Genomic DNA, 16652 nt, shown 5'->3' with positions numbered 1-16652 from the left:
TACATGTGGGAGAGCTCTGCACACAGTAAAAAACTGTAAGGTATTTGTAAACTGGGACAGCCACTCTGTCCCCCCTCCCATCCTGCGGCCATTCCTCCTTCTCCGTGTCCCTACCCAGCCACAGGTACCACACAGAATGGAAGTGTATCATCCCAAATTCTCCCAGAATGAGGTCTGGAATCACCATCCCCATCATATCCTGACTCTGTGAAACATAGAGCTCTCTCACACCCAGTGCTTGGCCAGTTTTAGAGAAGGAAGAAAGGAAATACCCACCAGACACACTTGGCCACCTACCAGCTACTACAAGACGTCACTCAGCTCCGCACAGTGCCTGGAACACGGAAGAGACTCAAAAATGCCCAGTGAACTGGATCCAACTGAAAGAGTTTAAGGTGCAGATGAGAAGACAGAATGATAAGAATATTCACAAAACAGAGGCAAAGAACTAGGGAAGGTCTCTACAGACACTGATAATTAGGATGAAATCTGCAGCTAAAACTATAAAATCTGGGTCTATCACAGAAACCCTTATTACCCTGTCTAGCACATCAAGCTACACCTTCATGTCAGATGGCTCCTGTGTGCATCTGCTCCCACATTGAGGATACATCTCTGCTGAGGTTGAGTAGACTTATAAGGGAGTTGGGAAATCACTGGAATGGAGAAAATCCCAGAACATTAAGGCTTCTACTCACATCCTTCTACAGAGCCAATCCATGTTTACTGTCTCATCCTACAGAAAGGCTGGTTCCAGCATTTGACCCTCAGAGGGGTCAGTTCCCCACTCATGGCTGGGCAGTGGCTGAACCAGAGCAGTTGTCAGCTAAGAGGGCTGTGGCAACAGCCAAGAGTGATCCACTCAACAAGGGAAAGGATGAGGCTATATCCACCAAGAAGACATTAGATTTCTTTGCCTAAGCTGCAGAGTTATGACTTCTTTGAATGTCAAGTTATATGCATTCTACATTCTAAAGACTCTTCAGACCTCGGGGCGATCTAATTACAAACAGCAGATCCAGATGCAGAATCAGAACAAGAGTGAGGAGCCAGGACTCACATCTGGCAAAAAGAAGACCAGAGCAAGAGAAGCTGACCCAGGAAAAAAGAAGCCCAAGTTACCTGGAGCATGAAATGAGTGTGGGTCAGTCACCGTGGCTTAAAGGGCAAGAAGCAGATTCCATACCAATTTAGGAAACAGACATCCTTCTAGCCTTCCTCACTGCGAGGGCAGTGATACCCTGTGAGTCCACTCGAGCTCTCTACTTTCTCCTAGTTACATTTACCCATGCCTATATTTTCATTTTTATCAAATAATAGAGAACAGTATGCAGATTCCTTAAAAAAAAAGAGAGAGAGAGAGAGAGAAAAAGAGAGAGAGAGAGAGAACTAGGAATAAAACCCCCATATGACCCAGCAGTCTCACTACTGGGCATATATCCTGAAAATGAAAGTCACTCAGTCATGTTCGACTCTTTGCAATCCCATGGACTATAGAGTCCATGGAATTCTCCAGGCCAGAACACTGGAGTGGGTAGCCTTTCCCTTCTCCAGGGGATCTTCCCAACCCAGGAATCAAACCTAGGTCTCCGGCATTGCAGGCAGATTCTTTACCAGCTGAGCCACAAAGGAGGGAAGCCATAAGGGAAGCCCATATAATTCTGGAGGAAACCAGAATTGAAAAAGATTTATGTTAAAATTTAAGATGCATCTATTGCCCTTGAGCACTTTTACTTCAGAAAAAGAGAAACCAGGCCCTTTTACCTTTCAGAACAGGCACAGCAGGGTGCCCACAAGACACATTTTTACATTTAGTGGTACACACCCAGACCGTAAAGGAGACTCAACGGCCAGCATACACTGAGAATGAGTCAACTACCAGACCATGTGCAAAGTACTTCTATCAGAATTTAATCCTCAAAGTACTACCTATGACATGAGGCTACCTTTTAAAATTTAATTATTTAATTTTTGGCTGTGCTGGGTCTTCATTGCTGCGAGGGCTTTCCTCTAGTTGCAGCAAGCAGGAGCTGTTCTGCAGTTGCGGTGTTCAGGCTTCTCATTGTGCTGGTTTCTCTTGTTGCAGAACACAGGCTGCAGACTCTAGTGTGTGGGCTCAGTAGCTGTGGTTCCCAGGCTGTAGGGCACAGGCTCCATAGTCATGGCACACAAGCTTCACTGCTCCAAGGCATGTGGGGTCTTCCTGGATCAGAGACGGAATCTATGTCTTCTGCATTGACAGGTGGATTCTTTACCACTGAGCCACCAAGGAAGCCCTAACATTATGTTATTATCTTCATTGCTGAGATGGGGAAATAGGTACATAGCTTGCCAAGACCACAACACTAGTAACTCATGGGGCTATAGGAAGCTTTTTATCTTGTAAATTCATAATTTTTATAGTTATAGGACTAATGATATTTCCTATTTTTTGCATGTCAGATTGAGTAAAACAGATTTCCTAGGAATTTAGATAGCTCATTTAAATATTTGAACTTACTGGCATAAATTTGGTCAAATTTCGCTTATAATTTTAAAAATTCAGCTTCATTTCTGATACGGGTTTTATGTGCTTCTTTCTCTTTTTTTAACTAGTCTTGCTAGAAATGTATAATTTAATTAGTCTTTACAAAGAAAACATTTTCTTGATTTGTTGTCCCTTTCTATTATAGATTTGTTTCTTATTTCATTAATTTCCCCTCTTATCTATATTATTTCTTCCTTCTATTTTCCTTGGGAGTTGCTGGTGATTTTTCTTTTCTAGTTTCCTGATATGGATGCTTCTTAGATCATTGATTTTTAGCCCCTATTCTTGTCTAAAGTAACCCTAACCCTAACCCTAAACCCTAACCCTAACCCCTAACCCTGACCCTAACCCCTGACCCTGACCCTAACCCCTGACCCTGACCCCTAACCCTGACCCTGACCCTAACCCTAACCCTAAACCCTAACCCTGACCCTGAGCCTGACCCTAACCCTGACCCTAACCCTATAAGCAAGGTGAAAAGACAGCTCTCAGATTGGGAGAAAATAATAGCAAATGAAGCAACAGACAAAAGATTAATCTCAAAAATATACAAGCAACTCCTGCAGCTCAATTCCAGAAAAATAAATGACCCAATCAAAAAATGGGCCAAAGAACTAAACAGACATTTCTCCAAAGAAAACATACAGATGGCTAACAAACACATGAAAAGATGCTCAACATCACTCATTGTCAGAGAAATGCAAATCAGTGATTTTTAAGAACACAAACAATACTGTAGTCAACAAGACATTATTTCTTTTTTAATTTTTTTAAAATTTTTTTTAAATTTATTTTTATTTGTTGGAAGCTAAGCTAATTACTTTACAATATTGTAGTGGTTTTTCCCATACATTGACATAAATCAGCCATGGATTTACATGTATTCCCCATCCCGATCCCCCTTCCCGCCTCCCTCCCCATCCCATCCCTCTGGGTCTTCCCAGTGCACCAGCCCTGAGCACTTGTCTCATGCATCCAACCTGGGATGGTGGTCTGTTTCACCCTTGATAGTATACTTGTTTCATTGCTATTCTCTCCGAATATCCCACCCTCACCTTCTCCCACTGAGTCCCAAAGTCTGTTCTGTACATCTGTGTCTCTTTTTCTGTTTTGCATATTGGGTTATCATTACCATCTTTTTAAATTCCATATATATGCGTTAGTATACTGCATTGGTGGTTATCTTTCTGGCTTACTTCACTCTGTATAATGGACTCCAGTTTCATCCATCTCATTAGAACTGATTCAAATAAATTCTTTTTAATGGCTGAGTAATATTCCATTGTGCATATGTACCATAGCTTCCTTATCCATTTGTCTACTGATGGGTATCTAGGTTGCTTCCATGTCTTGGCAATTATATACAGTACTGCAATAAACATTGGGGTGCACGTGTCTCTTTCAGATCTGGTTTCCACAGTGTGTATGCCCAGGAGTGGGATTGCTGGGTCATATGGCAGTTCTATGTCCAGTTTTTTTAAGGAATCTCCACACTGTTCTCCATAGCAGCTGTACTAGTTTGCATTCCTACCAACAGTGTAAGAGGGCTCCCTTTTCTCCACACCCTCTCCAGCATTTATTGCTTATAGACTTTTGGATAGCAGCCATTCTGACTAGTGTGTAATGGTACCTCGTTGTGGTTTTGATTTGCGTTTCTCTGATAATGTGTGATGTTGAGCATCTTTTCATGTGTTGTTAGCCATGTGTATGTCTTCTTTGGAGAAATGTCTGTTTAGTTCTTTGGCCCATTTTTTGATTGGCTCATTTATTTTTCTGGAATTGAGCTGCAGGAGCTGCTTGTATATTTTTGATATTAATCCTTTGTCCGTTGCTTCATTTGCTATTATTTTCTCCCAATCTGAGAGCTGTCTTTTCACCTTGCTTATCGTTTCCTTTGTTGTGCAAAAACTTTTAAGTTTCATTAGGTCCCATTTGTTTATTTTTGCTTTTATTTCCAATATTCTGGGATGTGGGTCATAGAGGATCCTGCTGTGATTTATGTCAGAGAGTGTTTTGCCTAAGTTCTCCTCTAGGAGTTTTATAGTTTCTGGTCTTACATTTAGATCTTTAATCCATTTTGAGTTTATTTTTGCGTATGGTGTTAGAAGGTATTCTAGTTTCATTCTTTTACAAGTGGTTGACCAGTTTTCCCAGCACCACTTGTTAAAGAGGTTGTCTTTTTACCATTGTATATTCTTGCCTCCTTTGTCGAAGATAAGTTGTCCATAGGTACGTGGGTTTATCTCTGGGCTTTCAATTCTGTTCCATTGATCTATATTTCTGTCTTTGTGCCAGTACCACACTGTCTTGATGACTATGGCTTTGTAGTAGAGCCTGAAGTCAGGCAGGTTGATTCCTCCAGTTCCATTCTTCTTTCTCAAGATGGCTTTGGCCATTCGAGGTTTTTTGTATTTCCATACAAATTGTGAAATTATTTGTTCTAGTTCTGTGAAAAATACTGTTGGTAGCTTGATAGGTATTGCATTGAATCTATAGATTACTTTGGGTAGTATAGCCATTTTCACAATATTGATTCTTCCAATCCATGGACATGGTATGTTTCTCCATCTGTTTGTGTCCTCTTTGATTTCTTTCATCAGTGTTTTATAGTTTTCTATATATAGGTCTTTCGTTTCTTTAGGTAGATATACTCCTATGTATTTTATTCTTTTTGTTGCCATGCTGAATGGCATTGTTTCCTTAATTTCTCTTTCTGTTTTCTCATTGTTAGAGTATAGGGATGCAAGGGATTTCTGTGTGTTAATTTTATATCCTGCAACATTACTGTATTCATTCATTAGCTGTAGTAATTTTCTGGTAGAATCTTTGGGGTTTTCTATGTAGAGAATCATGTCGTCTGCAAACAGTGAGAGTTTTACTTCTTCTTTTCCTATCTGGATTCCTTTTATTTCTTTTTCTGCTCTGACTGCTGTGGCCAACACTTCCAAAACTATGTTGAATAGTAGTGCTGAGCATGGACACCCTTGTCTTTTTCCTGACTTTAAGGGAAATGCTTTCAATTTTTCACCATTGAGGGTAATGTTTGCTGTGGGTTTGTCATATATAGCTTTTATTATGTTGAGGTGTGCTCCTTCTATGCCTGCTTTCTGGAGAGTTTTTATCACAAATGGATGTTGAATTTTGTCAAAGGCTTTTTCTGCATCAATTGAGATAATCATATGGTTTTTATCTTTCAATTTGTTAATGTGCTGTATTATGTTGATTGATTTGTGGATATTAAAGAATCCTTGCATTCCTGGGATAAAGCCCACTTGGTCATGATGTATGATCTTTTTAATATGTTGTTGGATTCAGTTTGCTAGAATTTTGTTAAGGATTTTTGCATCTATGTTCATCAGTGATATTGGCCTGTAGTTTTCTTTTTTTGTGGCATCCTTGTGTGGTTTTGGTATTAGGGCGATGGTGGCCTCATAGAATGAGTTTAGAAGTTTGCCTTCTTCTGCAATTTTCTGGAAGAGTTTGAGTAAGATAGGTGTTAGATCTTCTCTAAATTTTTGGTAGAATCCAGCTGTGAAGCCATCTGGTCCTGGGCTTTTGTTTGCTGGAAGATTTTTTATTACAGTTTTGATTTCCGTGCTTGTGATGGGTCTGTTAAGATCTTCTATTTCTTCCTGGTTCAGTTTTGGAAAGTTATACTTTTCTAAGAATTTGTCCATTTCTTCCAAGTTGTCCATTTTATTGGCATAGAGCTACTGGTAGTAGTCTCTTATGATCCTTTGTATTTCAGTGTTCTCTGTTGTGATCTCTCCATTTTCGTTTCAAATTTTGTTAATTTGGTTCTTCTCCCTTTGTTTCTTAATGAGTCTTGCTAATGGTTTGTCAATTTTGTTTATTTTTTCAAAAAAACAGCTTTTAGCTTTGTTAATTTTTGCTATGGTCTCTTTAGTTTCTTTTTCATTTATTTCTGTTTCATGTTTCATTTATTTCATTTATTTCTTATTCATTTATTTCATTCATTTATTTATTTCATTTATTAAAGATGATATAGCATCTGTAAACCCTGATTCAGTGATTTTTAAGAACACAAGCAATACTGTAGTCAACAAGCCATTATTTCAATTCAAACTTTTCTGTTCACAGATAAGCTTCAGCATCCTATAATATGTTTCTTGTCCATTTAGATGTATTCTTCTTTAATTGGATGTTGATAATTTAAATTTATTTTATATTTTTATTTACCTTTTTAATTTGTGGACTGCTTAGAAACGCGTATCTGTTTTGGATATTAACTCTATGTATATCTTCTAAAATGTAAATCTTTCAAAAAATTACTTTTGTCAATTGGCATTATTGTATGTTTTCCTAAATCCTAATAAGAAATTTGAAATTGTCAAATATAGCTATTTGATGGTTAAGAAGATTTTTCCACACCTAGAATGGAGAAAGTTATCTCTTTAATAAATGAAAAGAAAAATAAGAAAATCTTGCTTTACTTTGTAATTAAAATTTTAATTAATATTTATAAGGTAATAATTATTTGTACAATTTTATTAGCTTCTGGATAGAAAGAGACTGTGGCAAAATATTTACTTAAAATTTGCTCTTTTCTCACTAATGTATCTTGATAACTTGCTTCTGTGTAAGATCTGAGGTTTGGGACAGTGTTTTAAGCAGCTTTGTATTATAATCTCTGAAAATACTGGATCATGATAAACCATACAGCCCAATGGTTAAATGAATAGACAAATATCTTAAGATTTAGGAAATTAATAAGTATATTTACAGAAAACTTTGTCCTGAACAGTGGAAAAAGATATACAGAAAGATCTATGGAACAAAGGAACAATGTAACAGAGTTTGTCCTCTTGGGGCTCTCTCAGAGTGTCCAGGGTCAGAAAATATTATTTGTCATTTTCCTGCTTACCTACATTGTGACAATGGTGGGCAACTTACTCATTGTCATGAATGTGGTGGTCAGCTCAATGCGGAATGCCCCTATGTACTTCTTTCTTGGCTATTTATCATTTATGAATGCTGTTTATTCAACTACAGTCACTCCAAATATGATTATAGCCTTGCTGTGTGAGAAGAAAACCATTTCCTTCCAAGCTTGTATGACCAAGCTGTTTATAGGACACTTATTTGGCGGTGCTGATTTATGCCTCCTGGTGGTCATGGCCTATGACCGCTATGTGGCCATCTGTAAACCCTTGCATTATCTGACAATCATGAATAAGCGAGTGTGTGCTCTGCTGCTGCTCTTGGCCTGGGTTGGTGGGCTTTTGCATGCTGTAATTCATCCTCTCTCTGTTTACAACCTTCCCTATTGTGGCCCAAATGTCATTGACCACTTCATCTGTGACAGGTACCTCTTGTTAGAACTTGCCTGCACTGACACCCATGTTATTGCCCTCATAGCACTGGCCAATGATGGGGCGATCTGTATGGCCATCTTCACACTGTTACTCATCTCCTATGGGGTCATTCTGTACTCCCTGAAGAATCTTAGCCAGGAAGGCAGGCGCAAAGCCTCATCCACCTGTGGCTCCCACATTACTGTCGTGCTCCTCTTCTTTGTGCCCTGTATTTTTACGTATGTGAGACCTCCTTCCACCTTATCCATTGATAAATCCTTGACTGTGTTTTATACCATTATTACCCCTATGCTGAACCCTCTAATCTATACTCTGAGAAATGGAGAGTTGAAAAATGCCATGAAAAAGCTCTGGATCAGAAAAAGAAAATGAGGCAGGCAGTAGAGAAACATATCACCTATTGTCAATGAAGAATAGTCTTTCCATGAAAGCCTTTTGTGATTATTTAACTGTAGTGTCTCCTCAGATGTAAAAAGAAGTATGTCAAAACATTTACATGAATGCTTGCAATCATCACAGCATACTTTAAAGATTTTCATTATTTCCTAGTCCAAAGTATTTATTGATTTTGAAATAGCATTTTTAAGATTTTCAGAGTTTCTTAGAAAATACATACAGTGGGGGTATAAAACATCACTATTCATTTCATTGATTTATCTTCTATATGATAAGGTAAACAATAGTTAGTACTTTAAATTTATTTTTCTTATTGATTTTCTCATGGTTTTCCTATAAATAAATATCATAATCTTTCTCAGATTTGATAGAACACATTCCAGATTTCAGAAAACAAAATATATGACATAAAAATTTTCTTGACTCCTCTCTACACATAGCCACCTATATTAATATAAGAGATATATATTGTATTTTGTATCTACAACACATTTTGCATATATATTTCTTCATATTGCTTAAAATGTTAACATCAAAGGAGAATGGTGTTTCATAGTTGTATATTTTAAGCATAAGGAGGCTAAATTTATAAAAATAATCCAAATGAACAAAGTGCAAATATAGATAAATAACCAAATCTTACTTATACTCCCAACTGGGTAATCATAATATCTCAAGTGGAACAGATTTGTTTGCACTATATTTTCATAGAGATGACCCAGTTATATTCTCATCCAGTTTAGAATATCTAATAACACTTCTGCTATTTTTCAGTATCTCCATCTCCTTTTTTGCTTATAGTTTTCCATAGGCTTTTATGGAGAGACAGAGTCTGACTTTCATGTGTAAATTTTGCATAAACCATAATCCATGAACTTCAAAGATGAACTACAAAGCTTGATACAAGATGTTTTGGGTGATGTAGACATTAAAAATGCTAACACCATATGCTATTCTTATAGTTCATTAATAAAATATAAATTATTAGGTAATAAAGAGGTCAGAATATATTGCCTTATTTAGCAAAATCCTCTTTTATAAAATTCTCTGCCTCTCTGAATGAACTTTGAAGCAAAATATTATCCACTCCTAGATAGAATCATGTGGTCAAAGAAGCTTATTATTCTTCCTCCCTCACTTAGAATTCGTGAGGGACTACAGCTATGAGGTGGTGGGTGTTTTTAGTAAATCACATTGTATGAGAAAAACATCCTATGTCAATTTTTTTGTCACTGTTACATGAAGATTTCTTACATGATCTCAACGACTTCTCAAACATGATACTATTCACTAAATAAAACCAACCATTTGGGTTTACCAGATGTTCTATAATTTATTTCTCCAGTTTCAGGTACTGTTGTAGGTTGAAAATGTGTGTCCCTCTCCAAAATTGTAAATAAGTTCCTTTGTAATGTGGTGAAGTTGGAGAGGAGCTTTAGGAAATATTAACTAATGAAGGTTGTGCCCTGACAAGTGAAGTTAATGTCCTTATAAAGAGACTTCAGAGACCTCACTTGACCCTTCTGCCATGTGAAGACATAGGAAAAAGGGCAGTCTATAAACTTCCCTGATAGCTCAGATGGTAAAGTGTCTGCCTACAATGCAGGAGACCCGGGTTTGATTCCTGGGTTGGGAAGATCGTCTGGAGAAGGAAATGGCAACCCACTCCAGTACTCTTGCCTGGAAAATCCCATGGACAGAGGCTGCTCCATCCATGGACTCGCAAAGAGTTGGACATGACTGAGCAACTTCACTTCACTTCACTTCATGAACTAGGAAGGGGAACTCCCCAGCTCTGGGAATCTGCTGGGACATTAATCTTGGGCTTCTGAGCCTCCATACCTGTGAAAAATAAGTGCATATGGTTTAAATCATCTAGTCCATGGTATTCGGTAATAGCAACATGGAAGGACCAAGCTTGAACTTTAGTTAATTTTCAACTTTGGGTAGATATCAAATGAAGAGATAAAAGTCTTTGTTAATATGCTAAAGTCTATGTTCATTCATCTGTAATATCCCTGAGGCCATGAAAAGTTACTTAGTTTTCTGTGTTCTTTTATCCTTGCACAATGTATGGAGCATAGAAACAACTCTATAGATTTTGTCAACTACTTGAATTCTTGATCTATTGAAGTGGGAATTTTTACTGAAAATTATGATTGACTCTATCTACATTAAATGCATACATATATATATAACATATTTAAATTTGATACAAATATTAACTTTGTTATGTTATTTATGTTATAGTTATGAGTGCTTTACATACAGGTGTTATATTTTTCTTCCACTTTTTCATGTGCTCTATCATATCACTGTGGTAAAATTCTATACATTTCCAGTGACTTTTAATTTTCAAATATTTTTTAAGTACACTTTAAAATCTGGTAATATAAATATTGACTTCAGTAATAATTTGAAATATTTCCATTTATTCTGCCAGGTTTCACACCATCTAGAAGGTTCAATTTTGGGACAATTTCTACTCTTCTCCCCAACAGTTTCCTCTTCCTCTAAGCTTTAGGCTCATTTGGCAAAGGTAGAAAATGTCCAGTGAAAATATATTTAGAATGTCACGACACTAAATATTTATTTTGAGGAATACTGCATGTTTTAAATTTTTGTTTTCCTATCCAGAATAAAACACATATTGTGAAGGATTGATTGATGTCTCAAAAATTTGGTATTCTTCTCCACAAAATGGACGTAAACCTTGCTTTATGATTTTATTCTTTAAAAGGAGGACACTTTTATGTACATTTGACCTTACACTTAACAATGAGCTAGTCAGAAAACGCTTAGTGTCTTTTTCATCCATGCCTTTTTTGACAGAATGATCTAACTTCTCACTTCATGGGTACTGTATGTCTAATTTAAGAAGTCAATGGATTCTGTGATCTAACAATATTTAGCAAACATTTTAAGATTATGAAGTTGTGACGAAGAGTAAGAACACTACCTTCAGGATCAGGAGACATGAGTATTATTTCACACTATGCCCTCATCTTCCTCTATAAATTTAGCAGACTTCCCTATTTTTACATGAGGTTTACTTAAGTAATTGAAAGGTGTTTCCAAGTTCTGTGATTCTGCCAAGTCAGTGTGTTTATTGTTGTAAATATTTATATTAACTTCTACTTCAATTAGTAGTAAAATTGGAGGAGTTATGAGGCCACAGCCCACCTCCCCAAACTTTTCCATTCCTGGTAAACAACTTAGATATCCTACTAGAAAGTCTTCAGAATGGACTAATATAATATGAACTCTACTCTTGGGTGCTTTGTTACTTTGAGGACATGTTTCTCTACCTATTGAAAAGCATGAAGATGCCCAGAAGAACACTTTGGCAGGTAGATGGACTTTTTTGAAATTAGGACCTACCAAAAGTCATATCATCCCTCAACTAGTTTCTGATCAACTGTGATATGATCCATTTATGTAATAACTTTTACTTTCATTCCAGTTTATTGCTCAAGTTTGAGAATCTGAGTGGCTCTTTGTCCAGGGCTTTACTACATTCTGCTCCTGAATTTGTATTCTAAAAACAGAATTTCCTGATATAATTCCAGGCACTACTTTTTTGAAAAATTTCTTTCATAGAGAACATTTTCAGATTTAGATCAAGCAGAGTCTCTATCCATGGCATGCTACTCTAGTCTCTGGGGAGCTGGAATATGCAGGTGTAGGGATTCTAAAGCAACCACTCTATCAGCACAGTAGCTATTTAAGGAGAGGCTGGATGACCACTCAATGGGCTGTTGTGAATGGATTTCAACTTTCTATCAGGTTGAGAATGATGACTCTGGCAGTACTGCTAATTCTCTGATACGAACCTGGCTTTCATTTCAGATATGAAAGAGTCAAGAGATTTTGACTATAATACTTTAACAAAATCCATATTTCTTACAATTGTTTAGATGGTTTTAAATCCTCATTCAGATTTTCTTTGGCATCTGCAATCACAAATGTTCTTATAGCACTATCATATTAAAGGCTCTAGTCAAACTAGGTTTGGTCATGTGATTTCAGCATTCATAAACTCTTTTCCTTCATGATACATTCTCTAGATTCAATCTGGAGTTCTGTACAATTTATTTGTCTTATTAGCACAAGCAAATGTGAACATGAGAACACCCAAAGTTAATTGAATTAAATTTATTTTTTTAGAAAATTTCAAGTATCATAATTTATTTCTTTTAGTACATAGTTATAACAGGCCTCATGGTTGGTGGCAGCCTAAACTTGTAATAACACTTAGCTTATAAAACAGTAGTTTAAAGGTAAATATCCTGACCCGGGATTTAGTGGTCTGCTTCTTATTTTGCCTTTGAAAACAGTATTCAGATTCCATGTCCTATATTTCCTGTTGTAAATTATGCATTCATACATATTTTTTCTATTCCATAAGAATATTATAAGAATAATTTTAAATGAATGAAATAATGAATTCTACTCACTCTGAATATAATTGAAAAATAGAATTATTTTCATCATTGTCATGTTGATCTAATTCCAGAAGTGAAGCAAGAGACACACAAGATACAAATGAAAAAATTTATAAAGATCACCTTATGTGAAGTGCCAGTATTATAATAGGGTTCATATCATGCACTTACTGTGCATTAGAAAGCAGTATTTAAAAGTTATGATTTGGTAAATGGTAGCTCAATTTAAAAACTGAAGTATGTCTAGCTAAAGAAACAAAAGACCTATACATAGAAAACTATATGTATGTATGTATGTATATATATATATATATATATATATATATATGTGTGAGGTGGGAGAGGGAATCGGGATGGGGAATACATGTAATTCCATGGCTGATTCATGTCAATGTATGGCAAAAACCACTACAATATTGTAAATTAATTAGCCTCCAAATAAAAAAATAAATGAAAAAAAAAAACACGGAAGTACATAAAGAAAAGCATTAAATAGTACCCCTCCTAAATGATGACTTTATACAATAATCAATAGTCAGGGTACATCTTAAGCTCATTTGCTTTCAAATACCTAAAATCATAAATGGTTAACTTATTTTTTTCTCTTGGCATACTGTTTTGTCTTCATGTTGAACAAGAAAGAGATGACAATGAAAGATGAATGCTATAAAATTTATCTTCTAAAGTTCAGCTGTGTTACATGAAATAATTGGGTTGTTGGCAGGATCTACTAATGATGGTGAAATACCCCTGAGGTCCTATTAGCCTGAGCTAAGAACCTGTATAGAATTTGTCTGCAAGCAGGAAATGTGGTAGTACTTTTGAGGTTCAAAAGAAAGCCGTATGGCAATGTGCCATCTATAAATCAGCAAAGACATTTACTGTAGTTGAGCTAGTTGACATTTTTAATCTTACAACTTACTTCTTGGTGAACTGACAACTACCTAGGGTTCTGGCCATGGACCCACATCAGACACACTCTTAGGTAAGACTTTGTTGTTCAGGAAATCATATAATGTTGACTCTCAGGTTTAAATGGATCTTAGAAACCATATAATCACTTCTCATTCTCACCAATCAGATTTAATCACTTCTTCAGCATGTAAAATATCAAGAAAGGTGAACTCAATTACAACATTATCAATTTAATAGTGAAATAATTGCTTTTAATTTATATATATAGAAATCATATATCAATAGAAATAGAATAATAAAATAATTAGTTAAATAAATTAAAATAATCATAAATTTATGTTCACATCTAAATTTTTCCCCAATTAATGATATAACATAAGAATTTTCCTATGATTTTATACAATTTTAAGAAAACATTTATTAAAAACTACACACTAATCAACTACACACTAATCAAATATATGAAGTATATTTTAATTGATTTCTCCAAAGTTGAACATTCCATGTAGTTTCTAAATTTTCCACAGATCTTAATAATTATGCTGAACATTTGTGCAAGTAATGAGTTTTTTCTTTTGAAAGTATTTTCCTTTAATGTCTATACCTGGAAAGAGTATTATAGAGTCAAAGAAAATGAAAAACTGATTTTTATGTCTTCATGGTGGTTTCTAAAATACTTATGTCTAATTGCTACTTTATATACACTAGCCTCCTTTCTGATCTGTTGGGGGACCCCATCTCAGTATAAGGAAATGGGGTGGAGCTGCAGAACTTTGTTTCCACTTAAGTGTAACATTTTCATTTCAGATAATCTTTAAAAATCTCTTTACTTATTTTACTTTATATTTGCTTATATTTTTTCTACATTTATTCCTTTGTTTGCCTTTCCTACTGTTCTTTCCCCCTTGCACTTAATCTTTATTTATTTATTTCCATTTGTTTTTATTAGTTGGGGGCTAATTACTTTACAATATTGTAGTGATTTTTGCCATACATTGACATGAATCAGCCATGGAATTACATGTGTTCCCCATCCCGATTCCCCCTCCCACCTCCCTCTCCATCCCATCCCTCTGGGTCTTCCCAGTGCACCAGCCCTGAGCACTTGTCTCATGCATCCAACCTGGGCTAGTGGTCTGTTTCACCCTTGATAGTATACTTGTTTCAATGTTGTTATCTCAGAACATCCCACCCTTGCCTTCTCCCACAGAGTCTAAAACTCTGTTCTGTACATCTGTGTCTCTTTTTCTGTTTTGCATATAGGGTTATCGTTACCATCTTTTTAAATTCCATATATATGCATTAGTATACTGTATTGGTGGTTATCTTTCTGGCTTACTTCACTCTGTGTAATGGGCTCCAGTTTCATCCATCTCATTAGAACTGATTCAAATGAATTCTTTTTAATGGCTGAGTAATATTCCATAGTGTATATGCACCACAGCTTCCTTATCCATTCGTCTGCTGATGGACATCTCGGTTGCTTCCATGTCCTGGCTATTATAAACAGTGCTGCGATGAACATTGGGGTGCACATGTCTCTTTCAGATCTGGTTTCCTCGGTGTGTATGCCCAGGAGTGGGATTGCTGGGTCATATGGCAGTTCTATTTCCAGTTTTTTAAGGAATCTTTACTTATTTTAAATGAAAAGATTTTTTTGGTTTTTTTTTTTTTTTTTTTTTTGCAGAATGCATTGTATTATATTTATGTTTAATCTTCTCTTTTCCTTGGGAAATTTATCTTCATTAATTTTTCATTCTATTCAGTTCAGTTCAGTTGCTCAGTCGTGTTTGACTCTGTGATCCCATGGACTGCAGCACGCCCAACCTCCCTGTCCATCACCAACTCCTGGAGCTTACCCAAACTCATGTCCATTGAGTCGGTGATACCATCCAACCACCTCATCCTCTGTCATCCCCTTCTCCTCCTGCCTTCAGTCTTTCCCAGCATCAGGGTCTTTTCAAATGAGTCAGCTCTTCTCATCAGGTGGCCAAAGTATTGGTGTTCCAGCTTCAACATCAGTCCTTCCAGTGAACATTCAGGACTGATCTCCTTTAGGATGGATTGGTTGGATCTCCTTGCAGTCCAAGGGACTCTCAAGAGTCTTCTCCAACACCACAGTTGAAAAGCATCAATTCTTTGGCCCTCAGCTTTCTTTATAGTCCAACTCTCACATCCATACATGACCCCTGGAAAAACCATAGCTTCAACTAGATGGACCTTTGTTGGCAAAGTAAGGTCTCTGCTTTTTAATGTGCTGTCTAGTTTCATTCTATTAGTAATGTAGTATTCTGTAACCATGAATTATGGAAGCTGGGTGCTATGGGAAGATAGGAGAAAAAAGTATAGTAAGGTATATGGAAGCATAACAGAGTGGGAAGATCATTCCTGCCATGGATGGATGAGCTGCTGCTGTTTGGTAATAAAATTGCAGGCATTAAGAGCATTTAACAGGGACACTCTTCATGACTTTATGTGAACAAATATACATTCATATATACAATAAGTGTCTAATAAATATCTGTTAATGAATGAACTGCGGTAGCTACATTTAATAATAGATGTTAAATGTGTTTTTCTTAGTTGATATATATATATGCTTGTAAATATGTTGGCTTAGTTATTACTCCAACTTTTTCAGAAAATTATTTATTTTATTCTCCATATTAACTTTTTTTTCTTTTAAAACATTGAAAATAAGTATTTCCTTTGCTTAATAGACTACCTTGCAATAAACAAATATCAAATAGTTTTTTTTAATCTAAGTATACTGAATTTGTATAATTATTTAAGATGACTTTTAAATTGTATGTGAAACTGAGTTTTGAAGAATAAAATTGTTATTTTAAAAACACTGCAATTATCTTGACAACAATATGACCTAGTAGGATAATTTCTAATAGAGGTCATAATTATTTTCCTATGTACACCTTACTGTGTGCCAGAAAATATTAACCTGGAGTGTAGCTTTCTTTCAAACATTAATTTATTTTTCTCATTGAGAATTATGGAAAATAGAGCTAGCAGACAGGA

At 35.9% G+C, this 16652-nt stretch overlaps 1 protein-coding gene across 1 annotated transcript; it reads left to right on the top strand.

Moving 5' to 3' along the window:
- The first annotated feature begins 7317 nt into the window (after positions 1-7317).
- Positions 7318-8235, top strand: LOC133073006 (olfactory receptor 4A15-like). Its single transcript, XM_061166518.1, has one exon. The coding sequence runs from the start codon at positions 7318-7320 to the stop codon at positions 8233-8235; it is 918 nt and encodes a 305-aa protein (XP_061022501.1).
- Positions 8236-16652: the final 8417 nt, after the last annotated feature.

This window comes from Dama dama, chromosome 18, assembly GCF_033118175.1.
Source record: "Dama dama isolate Ldn47 chromosome 18, ASM3311817v1, whole genome shotgun sequence".
In the NCBI taxonomy this organism is placed as follows: domain Eukaryota; kingdom Metazoa; phylum Chordata; class Mammalia; order Artiodactyla; family Cervidae; genus Dama; species Dama dama.
The sequence above is the reverse complement of the archived record's forward strand: the minus strand, read 5'-3'. Positions and strand labels throughout refer to the sequence as shown.

Bases quoted from the DNA above. Each gene is read 5' to 3' on its own strand.
- LOC133073006 (XM_061166518.1), top strand. From the start codon at position 7,318: ATGGAACAAAGGAACAATGTAACAGAGTTTGTCCTCTTGGGGCTCTCT.